This window comes from Tamandua tetradactyla, chromosome 6 (genome assembly GCF_023851605.1).
Source record: "Tamandua tetradactyla isolate mTamTet1 chromosome 6, mTamTet1.pri, whole genome shotgun sequence".
Classification (NCBI taxonomy): domain Eukaryota; kingdom Metazoa; phylum Chordata; class Mammalia; order Pilosa; family Myrmecophagidae; genus Tamandua; species Tamandua tetradactyla.
In genome coordinates, this window is record NC_135332.1 from 147,281,301 (window position 1) to 147,298,703 (window position 17,403).

Below are 17,403 nucleotides of genomic sequence, written 5' to 3' on the forward strand. Positions count from 1 at the left end.
TGTACTGGGACCCATTCTGAATCTACAAAAGTGCAAAAGAGAGCAAGACCTCTTGGAGAGGTGGAGGTCAGAGATGCTGTTCTCACCTTGGTGAATCAGTATCTTTTTTTTTTTTTATAATTTTTTAATTTTTTAAAAATACCAAAAAACACCAAACGCAAACATTCGTAACTTTTGATCATTTCGTTCTACATATATAATCAGTAATTCACAATATCATCACATAGTTGCATATTCATCATCATGATCATTTATTGGAACATTTGTGTCTATTCAGAAAAAGAAATAAAAAGATAATAAAAAAATTCATACATACCATAACCCCCACCCCTCCCCCTCACCGATCACCAGCATTTCACTCTAAATTTATTTTAACATTTGTTCCCCCTATTATTCATCTTTATTCCATATGTTTTACTCGTCTGTTGATAAGGTAGATAAAAGGAGGATCAGACACAAGGTTTTCACAATCACACAGTCACATTGTGAAAGCTATATCATTATACAATCATCTTCAAGAAACATGGCTACTGGAGCACAGTTCTACATTTTCAGGCAGTTCCCTCCAGCCTCTCCACTACATCTTGACTAACAAGGCGATAACTATTTGATGTGTAAGAATAACCTCCAGGATAACCTCTCGACTCTGTTTGGAATCTCTCAGCCCTTGACACTTTATTTTGTCTCATTTCACTCTTACCCATTTTGGTCGAGAAGGTTTTCTCAATCCCCTGATGGAATGAGTCTCAGCTCATTCCAGGATTTCTGTCCCACGTTGCCAGGAAGGTCCACACCCTTGGGAGTCATGTCCCACGTAGAGGGGGGGAGGACAGTGAGTTTGCTTGCTGTGTCCACCGAGAGAGAGAGAGGGAGAGAGAGAGAGAGAGAGAGAGAGAGAGAGAGAGAGAGAGAGAGAGAGAGAGGGAGAGAGAGAGAGAGAGAGAGAGAGAGGGAGAGAGAGAGAGAGAGAGAGAGAGAGAGAGAGAGAGGGAGGGAGGGAGGGAGGGAGGGAGGGAGGGAGGGAGGGAGAGAGAGAGAGAGAGAGAGAGAGAGAGAGAGAGAGAGAGAGAGAGAGAGAGAGAGAGAGAGAATCTGAGCAAGAAAAGAGGTTTTCTTGGGGGTGACTCTTAAGGCCTAATTTAGCCTATCCTTTGCAGGGTTAAGTTTCATATGAGCAAGCTCCAAGATTGGGGGCTCAGCCTATAGCTTTGATTGTCCACACTGCTTGTGAGAATATCAAGAAGTGAATCAGTATCTTAAGTGTAAATCAGAAAGCTGCCTTGGAGAAAAAAAAAAAACCACACCCAAACTATGCTTGGGAAACACCAAGCTGGTCCCGCTGGGGGGTACAACAACATTTTCTCTGAGAACCTGGTTGACTGACCATCTTCAAGATCCGAACTTCTCAGCTACAATAACAGACCCATGACTTAGGCGCAAAGAAGCCACAAAAATACATTTGCCACACTGGGATCTCCACACACACACACACACACACACACACATACCCGCCCAAGATAAAAAGGTTCCTCCTTCAAGCCTGCAATCAGCAAAGGCTCCCCTTCTCCCACACAACCAATTCCACCATTCCGTGTTAGGCAAGCCCCCTGAGCCACCCACCGCACCCTGGGAAAAGCCCTTCCTAACCTTTGCAGATTGAGAGGCTCTGAAGGTTTGCCTGCCGCATGGGCCCCTTTGATGCCTCAAGCGAAATGAACTTGGCTTTCTTGGGCCACAGGCTTGTTCTTCTGACTTGAAGTTGTTCGTAGCCCACTTTGGAAAAAGCCAGGCCTCGCACCACATGTTTAAGGACAACATCCCTTGAGCATACCCGTCTTCTAGCCTTTGGTTTCATTGTTCTGCACACAGGAACACCCTCTCAGATCCCCACCGCCCGTTCTCAGTGTGCTCAGAGCTTGGGCAGTTGTCATGGTAACGGGAAACCTGTAGTGGGTTTGGGACATACAAGGCAGGCTGTTGCTCTTAGGAGTGGGTAGATGGGGGAGGGGAGGAGAAGTGATCAGGTATCCCCTCTTCCTCTTGGCTCCTCCCCACTTCAAAACACAAGGTGGCCATCTATGACACTTTGTATATATTTTTTTGATGTGATTGTTTTTAACATGCTTAAAGTATTAAGTAGAAAACAGCACACACAAAAAACATTGTTGCAATGCAAAAGGGAAGGAGGCAGAGTATTTGTTATGTTCCAAAGTAAAAGAACATAAGAATTTGATACAATGTGACAATAGCTGTGTACCTGTGAAAACACAGGGAACAGAAGGCACCAGGAACAAAGGTAATCCACGAGTGCCATCTAGTGGGAAGATCTGCTACTGTCAAGTCAGATCCCGATGGTTTCACTGTGAGGCTCCTCAGAGCCCCCTTGCCCCTTTCGCCCCCACTCCCATGCCCCACCCCTCCCACACTCCACCCCTTTCCACGCCCCCCCCTACCCCCACCCTGAGCTTTCTTAGCCGCAGCCTGCGCTGCAGAATGTCTACCTTCTGTGCACCAACACAGAGGCCAGGCTTACCATCTCACGTCTGGGATCCTTGTCGGGGAAAGCACTGCAAGCTTATTTGTCCAGGCACTGGGCTCTGCACTATAGAAAGATACTCCGTGAGTGTTTTCAATCTTAACCCCTGTCCCTAGGAACCTTAGACCCCAAATCGGCCACCTTTTAGCAGGTGCATTATGATAATCACTTTATGAACTAATCTTATCTTTCATTTTTAATTTTTGAGGCTTGATTTTGCCTTATGGCCAAGTGGGCTTTTTATCTTTCATTGAAATATATACATATTTAGGTATAGATTTATGTATAGATATGTATGTGTTTTTGTGTGTGTGTGCATGTATGTATATACATATAGTGTTTCAAATAAGTTTGGCAAGGTGGAGTCATCAGTAATTCCCCAGAGTCTTCTGCTCTTCAAGACATCTTACTCAGGAGTCACCAGAACGGGAAGGGTCAGAGCTCCAGGGCGAGCCAGTGAGCAGGATAATGGTTAATACCTATTGAACCTTTTCTATATGCCAGGCACTTTTCTAAGTACTTTAAATGTGTAAACTCATTTCTTACAACACCCTTTTTCTAGGTGAAGAAATGAGGCTCAGGCAGGTTGAATAACAGCTCAAGACTTGAACCCGGGAAGTCTGTCTCTATCTCACTATATGGCAAAAACTCACTTAAGTAACTATTTGCTCGAAGCTTAAATGCGTCATCATTTAATTCTCCCAATCATGCAAGTAAGCATACTTGCTTTCTGTGGTGGCCAGTCTCCAAGATGGCTCCAGTGATTCTTGTCACCTGCCTTTTGCCTCTCTTCCTGAGGTTGTTTCCCAAACTGAATAAAGCTGAGTTAGGCACCCAACAGTCTTGGCACTTTCTTGGATCACTCACTCTGGGGGAGGCCAACTGCCATGAAGACTCTGAAGCAGCCCTATGGGCAGCTCCACTCAGGCCTCCTGCTAACAACCAGCATGGCTGACCTGGCACGTGCCTAAGCCATCCTGGAAGCAGATCCCCTAGCTCCTTCAGGCTTTCAGAAGCTGCAGCCCTGCCCCACAGCTTGACAAGAGCCTGCTGAGAGACCCTGAGCAGAACCACCCATTTAAGCTGCTCCCGAATTCCTGAGGCCCAGAACCTGAGCAAGATAATGTTTAACGATGTTTTATCCTTTTCCTTTGGGGGTAGTTTGTTATGCAGCGATAGAAAATATCTACCTTTTATGGAATCCGTAACTGAGGCTCCGAGAGGTATATAACTTACCCAAGGTCACATAGCTAGTAGTAGAAGTGGGATTAAGGATAGCCCCAGCAGCGGCCCAGGCTCTCCTGCTGCTTTCTGAGCCCTAAGTCAGGCATCAACTGAGGTCAGAGTGGGGACTCGAGGGGCTGGGTGCTGGTTCAGGGTTGCAGGCTGGAAGAGGCACTTGCTAGCAGAGAGAGCTGGGGTGTGGGCATGTGTATGTGTGTAGCACAGGTGTTTGGGGTTGTTCAGTTGATTCCTGCCCAGCCCAGTCTCCCTGGTGGGCTTCTGAATTGCTGGTGTCTGCATCTAGGGGCTGGGTTATGGGAAGAGGGAGATTAAAATGTTGGGACTAAAAAGGGGCTACTCACATATATGAGGTGGCTTACAACAAAGGTAAGCAATAAAGTTGTACAACAACCACCTAAGAGCTCGGAGCATAACACAGGTCAACTTTAGAGATGTGCCTTTGCCTTGCACGGGGCTAGGGAAGTTATACCTGTAGGGGAAAAAGAGCCCATTCAGCAAAATGCTAATAGTTGGTAAATTTGAGTATCTGGGTGGGAGTACTTATTGTTTCTGTATTATTTTTGCAGCTTTCCTGTAAGTTTTTAAATTAGTTCAAAATAATTAAAAAGGAAAAAAAAACTAAAGAGCAAAAGTTCAGTAGTCAAGATTAAGAATTCAATGTCAGGTTTTAACTACAGATTACACACAGCTGAAGAGAGAACTAGACCACTAGTAGCTAGGAATAAATCTACCAGCAGACATGTAAGAGTGCAATACAAAATATTATACAACATTACTGAGAAATTAAAAGAAAACAAACAAGTTCATAGGTCAGCAAACTATAACCTATGGGTGAAATCCATTCAGCAAGCTACCTGGTTTGGTTAGCTTTTCAGTGGCTTTTGGGGTGTGTGTGCTTATTTTAAAATACTGGTTGCATGAAATTAAAATAAAAAAAAAAACTTTAGATTCATCTTTAGGCAAGCTGTAAGTGGTAACAGAACTCAGATTCTCATATTCCAATGCCAAGTGACCCTAAGAATTCTACTAAATTGAAGAGAATAAATTTCTAGTAAAGGAGAGGAGTCAATGCAGCCCCTAAACTATTCAGTCACTTCCCATATATTTTCAGTCATACAATGTTAAATTCATAGTTTAGGTTCTGTTATGAAAGAGATAGAGTACTTTTTTAAAAGGCAGTGAAAAGCATGCTCTATTCTTGCTCAAATCTTGAAGAAAAAACTTTTTTTTTACTTGCTAATTACAAGAAATTTCTTTCCAAAGAAGGATACTGAAAACATTAAGAGATGTGGGATTATAATTTTAAAATGAAGGCATCCTGAGGCTTACTCTTGTGAAGCTTATGTAGGTAGCAGAGAAGCTTAGACTACCTATAGGCATGCCTAAGAGTTACTTCTGGAGGACCTCTGTTGTTGCTCAGATGTGGCTTCAGTCTCTCTAAGCCCAACTCTGCAAGTGAAATCATTGCCCTCCTGCTTCATGGGACATGACATCCAAGGGTGGAAGCCTCCCTGGTGAGGGGGGGAGATGACTCTCAGAGATATCTGGCCCTGGCACCATGGGATCAACAATTCCATGCAAGTAAGGGGAAAAGAAGTGTAACTAATAAAGTATCAGTGGCTGAGAGAATTCAAATAGAGTTGAGAGGCTACTCTGGAGGTTGCTTTTACCCAAGCTTCAGTTAGACCTTGCTACCTATCATAACCTGTCAACCCCTGTTCTAGTTTGCTAGCTGCTGGAATGCAATATACCAGAAACGGAATGGCTTTTAACAAGGGGAATTTAATGAGTTGCTAGTTTACAGTTCTAAGGCCGAGAAAATGTCCCAATTAAAACAAGTCTATAGAAATGTCCAATCAAAGGCATGCAGGGAAAAGATACCTTGGTTCAAGAAGGCCGATGAAGTTCAGGGTCTCTCTCTCAAGTGAGACGGCACATGGCGAACACAGTCAGGACTTCTCTCTCGGCTGGAAGGGCACATGGCGAATATGGCATCATCTGCTAGCTTTGTGTCCTGGCTTCCTATTTCATGAAGCTCCCCGGGAGGCGTCTTCCTTCTTCATCTCCAAAGGTCGCTGACTGGTGGACTCTCTGCTTTGTAGTGTTGCTCTCTCTGAATCTCTCATTCTCCAAAATGTTTCCTCTTTTATAGGACTTCAGAAACTAATCAAGACCCACTCAAATGGGTGGAGACATGTCATCCCCTAATCCAGTTTAACAACCATTCTTAACTAAATCACATCAACAGGGAGATGATCTCATTACAGTTTCAAACATACAGTATTGAATAGAGATTATGAACTTGGATTTATATTAAAACATGGCTTTTCTTAGGGGGCATGCTTCCTTTCAAACCAACACAACCCCCAACCAGGACCATTTCAGCCAATTCTTAAGAACACCTAGGGCAGTATATAAGATTCCACAAGGGTTCCATGCACTAGAGTAACTTTCCAGAAACCTACAACCTCCAGATGGGTCCCTGGTCCAGATAAGTCCTGCAACCTAGCCCAGCCTTTCCAGAACATCAAATAGTTCCATCTCCCAACCCCATATTAGTGACAGACCCTTCCAATATGAAAAAGTGAGAATTGCCATAGCCCAAACACCCCTAAAGAGAGGGATGGAAAGATTAAAGGTGATGGTGGAGTTATACAGAGAAGATAGGATTTAAGAAATGAATATGAATGCTGAATCGTTAAATTGATATCTCTTTAGTCTCCAGTATCTTGGAACAACTAGAAGTAAAAACCTAAAATTGTGGAATTGTAACCCATGTTAAACTCTGAAATATGTTCTACAACTAATTGTGGTGCTGTGCTTTGAAATTTTTTTCTTTTTTATATATATGTTATTTTTCACAGAAAAGAAGGAAAAAAGTTGATTGTGATGATAAAAAAATATTTAAGTCTTCTAGCTTCCTATATCTGGAGCAGCTAAAAGGAAAAAATCTTAGGATTATATGGTAGCCCATGGCAAATTCTGGGATCTGTCCTGTAACTATTTGTTGAAGAGTTCTTTGAAAACTATTGCTTTTTTATTTCTTTGCTTTGTATGTATGTTAACTATACAATAAAAAAAAAAATTGAATTACTTGGAGTGGCCAGCCTTTCCAGAACATCAACTAATTCCATCTCCCTACCTCTTATTATTACAGCCCTTCCAACATGAAGAAGGTAGAATGGGCATAGCCCAAATGCCCCTAAAGAATGGGAGAAAGATCAAAGGTGATGGTGGAGTTGTACAGAGAAGGTAGGATTTAACAAATGAGTATGATTGATGAATCCTTATACTGATATTTCTTTTAGTCTCTAGTATCTTAGAGCAGCTAGGAGTAAGAGCTAAAATTGTGAAATTGCAACCCATACCAAACCCTGAAATCTGCTCTACAACTAATTGTTGAGCTGTGCTTTGAAATTTATTACTTTTCTGTATGTGTTATTTTTCACAAAAAAAGAAAAAAAAGTAATGATAAAAAATATATATTATTTCTAGCCTCCAATGTTCTGGAGCAGCTTGAAGGAAAATCTGAGATGATGGTATGGTAACCCATGACAAACTCTCTGGGATCTGTCCTGAAACTACTTGTTGAAGAGTGCTTTGAAAACTATTGCTTTTTTATTTCTTTGCTTAATATATATGTTATATAATACAATTAAAATTTTTTTTTAAAAAAATGAGCAGCAAAAAAAAAGAAAGTGTATTGGGAGAAGAGAATAAAATAAACAAAATTTAATGACAAAAAAAAAATGAAGGCATCCTTAAAGAATTGACATTCCTAATTCAAACTTACTGGATAACTGATAATGAAAGTGAAAATGCTGGCATGTTTAGATATTGGTAAGTCTTGGGACTTGGATTTTATCACTGACAACCTGGTTATATTCATACTTGAGTGAAAAATTTTAAATTACTTTTATTACAAATACACCATATCCACCACACATACACTACCCCCCCGCCCCCCCATCCCCGTACCTCTATCTCCTGGAAACCTCTAATCATTTTGACCCTGCAATTTGCTATTTCTAGTCATCTCAAATAAGTGATATTATATTTGTCCCTATGTGCCTTGCTTATTTCACTGATCATGTTTCCAAGATTCTTCCATTTGCAGCATCTCAGAACACACATTCTTATGTCTGAATAATATTCCATTGTGTATATGTGCCACATGGTGTTTAACCAGTCATTTGGTGATGGACTTGGGTGGTTTCCACCTTTTGGCTAATGTGAATAATGCTTCTATGAACATCGGTGTACAAGTATCTGTTTGAGACCCTATTTTCACTCTCTTTGGGTAATATACCTAGAAGTGTAATTGCCAAGTCATATGGTAATTCCATGTTTAACTTTTTGAGGAACTGCCATATTGCTTTCAACAATGGCTGCACTGTTGTATATTCTCACCAAGAAGGCAACTAGAGCTCCAATTTCTCTGCATTTTCTCCAATACTTATTTTCCATGTTTTTCACATTTTGAAATAGTTATATAATATTCTCAGTTTTGCCACCTAGCCCACAAAGCCTAAAATATTTACTATCTGTTCCTTTAAGAAAATGTTTGTTAACCACTAATATTGTAAAGATGTCAGCTTTTCCCGAATTGATGTATAGATTCAATAAAATCCCAATTAAAAATGGCGGCGGAGGCCCACTCAGATTGAAGCAACTAGTTTTTTGGACATGTTCTCACACCTGCCGTTACCTTCTGGACTAGGCCTGGGCCCAACTTCCCTTAGAGGAGAAGCAGCTGCAAGATTGCAAAGGTACATTGTGATCTACAGTTTCCAAGCCTCCCAAAACACTAGGGCACATCTACCTGAGGGCATAGTCTGAGGGATGAACTGGCTTCAGAGAAAAGGTCACCTTGTCTCTCCAGATTTTCTCCTTCACAGTCACAGGACACCTGAAATACCTGAAGGCCAATTCACTGTACTGTTAGAGATAAAGAGTTTAAAATGACTGGAAGGCATAAGTGAAATGCTGGCAGTCAGTGTTAAAGTGTCGAAGCCAGACTTTTCCTGATTTGGAAGCGTGGAGCAAAGGATTTGTAATGGTAGAAAGAAAACATATACAGTTGTCTAGAAGCCAAAGTGTCCCAGATTATTAAAGGCAGCTATCACTGGTGGAGAGCCTTCATGTAGATTAAAAAAAAATCTTCTTTATGTTTTTTCATACTATTTAAATGTTTATAATTTAATTTTATAATAGTAGGAAAAAACCCCAAAGATCTCAACTTTGTAGGAAAAAAAAAAGGAAGGTAAGCAAAATAAAGCAGGGGGAGCTTGGAAATATGGTAAGGAATAAAAGGGAGGGGCATAGTCATCAAGAGGGGGAGTTGGCAGGCATGGGTCACCAAGGCAGAGGGGCCATGGGTTAAGGGTCAAAATACTGGCCCTATTCCAAATGGCCACAAACATACATATCTTAGCAGAGGCTACTGTGTGGTTCTAAGATCCCATCTTCAGGACTGACACTTCCATCCCCCAGATGCTGCAAATAGTCCAGCTGCTAAGAGTCCAGAACTGCAGCACACAGCTGCATTCTTCACCAGCAACTGGCTCACCATTTTCCCCTGAGAATTGCTGCAGGGTATTGCTTTCCAAGTTTTTGCCGCCTCACCAGGTGTAGCCAATGACTGGCTGACAGTGGGCTACTGAAGTCCCACTGGGTCACTTGGCTAAGAAGTCCCAGCTCCCATTCCTCAATCTTGTCAACTCTGAAGGGCCTCCCCAGCACCAGAACTCCTGTTGGGATCTGTTTGGGGCCCTTCTTGGAAGTGCACTGTGGATCAGCTTTTTCCTCTCCCACTCCTGCGTTGCAACTGTGCCCCCAGAGCCCTACCAAAAAATCTTGTGAATGCATCTATCTGCCTCAGTGACTATGTCCAAGAAAATGAAACAGGTTTATCATTGTCTTAGGTTTTGACATTTGCTAGCTGTAGAATCTGGGGCAAACCCATTAACCTATCTGAGTCTCCATTTCCTCAAATGTAAAATAAGGCAGATTAGAAAATCTCTAAAACACAGCAATTCATCTCTATTACCATCAGCTGTTATAACTCAGCAGTGTAATGAGGCTGTAAAGATGTGTTGGCCTTTGAATGGCTTAAGGCTGAGCTTTGAGTTCGTTTCTGCTTCCTATAGGTTATTGCTTTTCTTTGCTCAATTGCCATCAAACTTTTGTCATTTGCCTCTCTTCCCCTTTATATTCTGCTTATAATAGGCTTAACTTGAGAAAATTAGATGCTCAAACTAGAATTGTATTTTATTTCAGTGAAGGCTTCAGTGACATTTTCTCCAGAACAAGATGGATGAACTTTGTAACAGAACCTCATGGCATGTTTTGACATCGTCAGAGGTTTCTCATTTGTTGATACCTCTGCTGTGTTGTGACTAATGACATTGCTGCATATGTAGTATTATTATATACACTTTAGAATCATCCAGGGCCTTTTTCTTATTTTTATTTTTTCATCCAGGGAGGGCCTTTTAAAACCACTACTGTCAATGCCTAGGGGCTTATATATGTATCAAGTCTATAGCTGGTTACTAAAAAACATCTTTTGGGTGAGAAAGGGAGTAGCAGTAAGGGGGTTTCAGTCTTGGTTGATGTGAAGTGTCAGATGGCAATTCCATCTTCTTCAGTATGTTATCTCTAATCCTAGTATTTTGGGGAAGATACTTTGAGACACAAAAGTCATTCAAATTATTGATAGTAAATATCAACGTTAAATGGTAGCAATTGTAGTTGTAGAACTGGTGAATAGGACCACAATACTAAATAACTGATGTTTCTTACTCTTTTTGGGTTTGTGCAGTTTTTAAAGTTGAAAGTAAGTGAATGAACTCTTATTTTGGGGGGAGGTGGGGAGGGAATGAACCCAGGTCCCTGGCATGGGAGGCAAGAATGTTGTCTGCTGAGCCACTGTGGCCTGCCCTGAATTCTTTTTAAATACTAAAGATATGGGTCTTCACACAATGTTTTCTGTGCCCAAATTTTACAGTTAAATAGAACTCCCTGTAGGAAATTCTAAAGTTGGTTGGCAATTCTAGTATTCTGACTAGAACTTCCCTGGAGTTCCAACTAGCTCTGCCATTTATTACTCCATGCTCTGTGCTTCAATAGCCCCATCTGTAAACAGGGACAAGAATCTCTATTTCGCAGGGTGGCTCTGAAGATTGAGAGTTCATCTGGACAATTAAAGTCCTTCTAATAGTACTGGGAGCAAAGTGTTGTTATGGCTGTATGACTTAACATCGACAGGTCTCCTAGTTGTGCAACTAAGCCTGACTTGCGCTACTCCAATGACAGTGCCAAAGCACAGGGCTTCCAAAACAGTTGAGGATCTTTTCCACACTTTTTTTTTCTTTTAATATATACTTTTTTGAGATGTTGTGAGTCAACAGAAAAGTCATGCATAAAATACAAGATTCTCATATAACACCCTATTACTAACACCTTTCATTGGTGTGGTACATTTGCTATGATTGATGAAAGCACATTTTTATAACTATACAATTAACTGTAGTCTATTGTTTATTTTAGGATTCAGTTTGTGCTGTACAGTCCCACATTGTTTTTAAATTTTATTCTGGTACAATATATATACAACCCAGAATTTTAAAGCACTCCACAGGAGTAGAGGGCCACAGGGAGCTGGCGAGTCATGTTTCTTCTGAGACCAGAAATGCCTTCCTTTCACTTCTACTTGTAAACAGCTAGGGTTCTCTCAATCTCTTATTTTTTGATAAACATTCTTAAGGTTCTTTTCTGCTAGACTGTACTCAGAGGTGAAACTAATTCAAATCTTGCTTTCCAAGATGAAAACTGTCCAACTACTCAATTCGCAGCATTTTCTCTACTCATTTAAAAATAAAGTTTTATTAAAAATTCATGTGCTATGGAACCTTGAATAGGGCATGAGACCCTGTAGGTTTGCCCAGTGTGATGCCACGACAAATCCCAGAGCGATTTGAACAGTGAATAATGAAGTATTTGCCAAGTTTCCTTGAGGGAATGGCGAGAAAGGGAGAAAACTCAAGTTCCCCATCTGTAGAATTCCTGATGTTCTCACCAAGCAGTGGGGACAACAATTTAACAGACCGAGCTCTCAATCTTGGGGTTGTCCACCTGAAATTTATCCCTGCAAAGGACAGGCCCTCAACTCTTTAAAGAGGACATCATCAGTTTGTTATCACCCATTACAGGCCAATGGTCATAAACAGTAAAGACCATAAGGCAAGATTAAGAGTGAAACTTGAAATAGCCAAGGATTTGGGTCCTATAGATAAGGCCTGCCAAGACATGGAAGGTTTGACATTGCCCAATCTACTTTCTCACCCCTATAATCCCCCATATCTTGAAGAAGCTCCTCTGCTGCTTTTCCTAAAGGATTTCATCAAATACCCAGGACTTAAAAGATGTCTAGAAAATCTTTCACGTGGCCCTCCTACTTCTTAGCTTGAAGCCATGTGCACAAAGGGCAACCAGTTAGTCTTTCTCTTAGGACAATAAAGGCCTAGGGACATTACCTTTAAAGTGCACCCTGGAGTAACAAAACCTTGTAATACCAACTAAAATTTAACCAAATTAGATCCTATTCCTGAGTCGAATGAGATCTTTTTTTCATTCTTATACAACATTCTTTACTGTCAACGCATGATCACTTCATCTTCTAATCAAGTATGAACTAACTTTTCAATTTCCTGAAACTGAGCCAGTGCTAATCTTTTCATTAGTCCATCAGCAAACAGCCAACTACAAATGGTTGTGCCAGGAATAAGCAGTATTATGGTAGAACTGGGGTTTGAAAGATCATATAAGCCATGGCTCAAATCAATACAGTTCAAAGAATTAAGATAGTTCTTAGGGGCTCCATTTCATATAACACAAAGTAGCATGCTGAGTAGATTAACTCCTAATCATTGAGGTTAAAAAAACAAAAATAACATAGTCTGACCAGTCAGTTTCCAGTAGACAAATCCCCCAACTGTGCAAGACTGATGTCAAGAGTGCCTTTTGAGCCTGGGGTGACTTCAAGTTTATTGTGTTTCTGTGCTGACTTGAAGCTGTTACATACGCCAGAAAAACTGTTCTTTCTCCTAATCTAGTCTTATTGAGACAGATCTATTGTTTAGGATGAGACCTTTTGATTAGGTGGTTTCCATGGAGATTATTTCCATCCCTTCAAGGTGGATCTGAATCCACTTACTGGAGTCCTTTCAGAGGAAAGTTCAGAGCCAACACAAGAGACATTTGGAGATGCAGAAAGAAACCTGCCCCCCCACCCCCCACCGGGAAACTGTTTGAAACCAAAAGCCAAGAGACCAGTGGATGCCAGCCACGTGCCTTCCCAGCTGCCAGATTCAAGATACCTTGAGTTAAGGTATCTTTATCCGGATGCCTTAGTTTGGACATTTTTATGACCTTGGAACTTGTAACTTAATAAAATAACCCATTCTAGGTAAAAATATGCACTATAATTTAGAAGATATATAGTACTCACAATCTGTATTAGGTAAAGGGGAAGAAAAAACAAGAGGAACTAACTTTTCTGCTAGAAACCCTTTTATGTTAAACTTATGTCACCACAACGTCTTCAAACTTTTAAAACTAAACGCTGCCCTACTATTACTATATATATCAAATAAAAACATAAGTACTAGAAATAATCCAGTGTCCAAATAATCCTTGGCCCAAATTTGATTCCAGTACCAGGGAGAAAAGGCTCCAGAAATTGGACGGTTTACTTTTGCTATCAAAATACAACCACCCTAATAACCTGTAGGTTCTCAGCCTCCAGCAAATGCCAGTCAAGATCAGAAACGTATATGGGGATAAACCTAGGCCAGATTTATCCCCATTTATCAAAGCCTCCATCTGTAAACATTTTGTGCCATACTTCTATTTTGCCTTCAAAGGAGAGACAAGAGAGGAATTAAAGTGTTTGGAGAAGGATTTATTGGCAACTTGAATGTGGAAACTAATAAAATTTTTTTTTTTTGCATTCACATTTCCTACCAACTTAAATGTGTTCACAAAATATTAATTTATGCTTTTAGACTATAGTGCCAGATTTCAGCTAAAAGCAAATAGTAACACACACTTTCTTCCAATCAAGTCCAATTTGCAAGGACAAAGTAAAATGGATGAGGTCATATATATGGAAAGCATTAAACCACAGCTGCCATTTCACCTCTAATCCTCACAATGACCTGGCAAGATTAGGGCTTCATCCCATTTTACAAATGAGGAAATCAAGGCTCAGAGCAACTTGCCTGGGAGAATATCATCTAATTGGTCACAAAGATTTGATATTTATTGAACTCATATTGACAGGCACTGATCTAAGTACCTTACAAATGTTATATCCTCCTAACCTTATGAAGTTGTACTCATATTACCATATGACCTCAATTTTGTATCTGGGAAAACTGAAGCACAGAAGGGTGAAATGACTAGCCTATGTTCACAGAGGTGGTTAAGTGGCAGAGGTAGGATTTGAATCCAGGGAGACTGGAGTCAAAAAGCTCTTTAACTACCACTCTGTATTATTGCCGTGCCTAAAGGATCTAAGAAGGGTGGCCCCTGAAAGTTAATGTCAATAATGATAATACTAATAAAAAAATCCTACTTAGATGGTGTCATACCATCACACTTTCTAAAACCAGCACAGCAATCCACGTACCCAGTATACTGGAAGCAAACTAAGCAAGCATCCTTTACAACAAATTGGTCATTTGTGCTGGTTAAGTGACTAACCACTACTGTGAGGAAGTAGCAGATAATTTCTACACTGGGCAGAAAGAAAGTTGGGAGGATAACTGTCACTTGCATTGAATAGTATCAGTGCCCAAGTTTACTTGGAACACTAGGCTAGCTAATTATTACACTCCATCAAGTAGAAGTTATTGTTAGGAGGCTGGTGAATTAATATGTTTAGGAAAGGTGGCCCTAGAAATATCTTAATTCTCACATATTGAACTAAGATTTTCTCATTGTTTCATATATAATTTCCAGCATTATTTTGCCAGATTCAATTTGTTACTTGTAGTAAATAAGAATGCTTGCAAGTTAGATATCCAAAGCTGATATCTAACATTTCAACTCTATTTCATGACAGAAGCCACCAGAGTAAAATATGATGAGGAATTAAAAACATTTTATCTGCATATTCAGAATCACACACAAGTTACATTTACAGTTCAATTTACTATATAGAAATCATCTGGGTTTTATATTTTCAGTTAAATTCTGAACTGAGATTTACAATATTGTAAAAAAAGAAAAAAAATTGTTACATAAATTCAGTTCTATTTTAGCATATCAAATTGAAATACATAGGTTTAAACTTCAGATTAATGGCAAACAATCTTCAAATACAATACAGACATCTTTTAAAAGTTACCATTTCAAACACCTGTGGTATTTGCAACTCTGAGCTGGTGCACACAGAACAGCTTTCCTACAGATATGGCAAAACTGACATGCCATGAAAAGTTCAAGGTTGTACAGCCAAGCCAAGGACTCAAAGTTGCAACTTCTTTAAAACGAATTGGTATTTCTGACCACAACAAAGCACAATATGTAAAGAAGGTAATGAACAATTCCTCTTAATTAGTTAAATGAAGTTGCATGGTAGTTTGGAATTTTGCATAAAACCCCACAATTACCCTTGGAAAAATCCAAGGGTTCTTATATGACAATGGATTGGGGTCCTAAATTTTTTATTAATAGAACCCATGAAATTCAAATGGGCATTAATCAAATCAAAAAATATTAAGCACCTACTGGTTTTAAAGATTGAAATTCATTAGAGATTCATGATTAATTTCTTTCGACCTTGAAATCAAGGTGTAAAAACCAGCTATTAAGTGCATTCCAAACTTCTCCTATGTAGCACAGGTAGAATTTTCTGCCCATTGGCACCAAAGTGAAGTCACATTTCCTCTTGGAAGACAGAAATTCCACATATGAACATAGAGTAAGTTAGGAAAAAATGACCCCTGTTGTTTATTACTATAGTGATTCTGAGATCTAGGATTACTACCATACTATAGCAGTGATCAATGCAAATTCCTGGCAACAACTGTCAGGTTAAGGATGTTAACTACTTCCCCTCTTACAACCACCATAAAGTTTTAGTATCAAAAGAATTAAAAATAATCACTAAGCTGAACAAACTGGAGATAACCAAAGGTATACATAGTTTCAACAATAAAAAAGGTTTGAAATCATTGCAACTGAAAATAAAATGTTTCATCCCCACCTCCTCTACTCTGAATTTAAATAATATTCCATGCAAAAGAGCATTAGGTTTCTGAATCTAGGTGTAGCCCTTCTTTAAGTTTTACAGTGCTCTGCAGTTTTCTGCCATTTTATTTCCCACCCACCCCCAGATTTATTGAAAGGATTTAATAGACTCTTCCATTTCAACCAAAAGATTTGTAAGTCAAAGATTTACTAAAGTACTCTACGCATTCTATCTATACAGAAACACCTATTATTACAATTGGTTTATGCAGGATTAACATTTTTGGTGTTAAAATTGTTAAACATCATGCTTACTGCACATCAACTCTCCATAATGGATCTGAACTTCACAATGATTTACCAAATATTTTACTTAAATTACTTATTAAATAACTGAAAAATTATACTGTGCCAAACTAAACTTAAATGGGTTAAAAAGAAAAATAACCTTCAAAACAGTCCATATACATCTATTTCAAAACTACCTTTGCTAGCTAGCCCCTTTCCCAAAATTTTAACATGAAAAAAAACAGTAAAATCTACACAAAAATTTTATTGCAATCATACAAGGGTTACATTAGGTCAAATACAACAAATACTATGATGCAATTGTACATTTATTAAACTACAATCCAAAGCACAAATTTACATATTCTAAACACACTAAACGTATCTAATGAAGTCACATCGGTCTTCCACTGACATTCGATATATCTGGGTGAAAGACGTTAACTTTACAAGACTTTTTAACACGAATCCTTAGTATAAAAACTGTGTACTTGTATGTAAACGATTTAATGGGGGAACCCAATTAATGGGCTTCCATCTCCACTAAGTCATCCATTTTGTTGCATATTTTATTTTAAACGCTTGGGGTAGGGCAAACCGGTAAGTTTAAATCTGAATACATTATCTAAATCTCCCATTACCCCCAATGAATTATAGTTGAAAGCTGATTTTGTCTGGTCCCAAATAGCTATTACTAATAGTTTCTGTTTCCAAGAAAATTAAGAGTGAGATTGTTCAAAAATTTCCACATTGGAATGTTGACCAGACAAGTTTAACCTGCAACTTCAGATCTAAAGAAGCGTTAATGCCTGTTTAAGCTTCAGTGGGAAAGCTGTCTTCTTGACTCAGTTGAATGCAAGAAGGCACAAAGAAGAAGTTCTTCATCATTGTGTCTGAAGTAATTCCAGCATCTTGCATCTCATACCTATGTAAAAGGAAATAACCAAAATTCTGTATTTTAGCAAAAAGACCACATAACAAATGGACAATGAAAAGGAACTAAAAAAACAAAAAACTACTAGTCTTCCTATAACCCTTAGATGATCATTTATTAGTCATAAATTATGCATTCATTA

At 39.4% G+C, this 17,403-nt stretch overlaps 1 protein-coding gene and 1 long non-coding RNA gene across 7 annotated transcripts in view; both read right to left on the minus strand.

Annotated features, from left to right (window-relative positions):
• Positions 1–558: 558 nt before the first annotated feature.
• On the minus strand, positions 559–4,318 carry LOC143686420 (uncharacterized). Its single transcript, XR_013177129.1, has 3 exons — positions 2,534–4,318; positions 1,648–1,944; positions 559–845 (listed from the first exon to the last, which is right to left on the minus strand). It is a non-coding gene; the product is annotated as an uncharacterized LOC143686420 (long non-coding RNA).
• Positions 4,319–16,577: 12,259 nt separating this feature from the next.
• AZIN1 (antizyme inhibitor 1) overlaps positions 16,578–17,403 on the minus strand; it is a 66,501-nt gene continuing 65,675 nt past the window's right edge. For 5 of the 6 annotated variants that reach the window (XM_077167405.1, XM_077167407.1, XM_077167402.1 and 2 more), the window contains one exon: positions 16,578–17,252. In XM_077167405.1, the coding sequence (XP_077023520.1) occupies positions 17,141–17,252 (112 nt within the window). In that variant the 3' untranslated portion in view covers positions 16,578–17,140. The remainder of the gene's footprint in view (positions 17,253–17,403) is intronic. The other variant, XM_077167408.1, reaches the window with a different exon arrangement.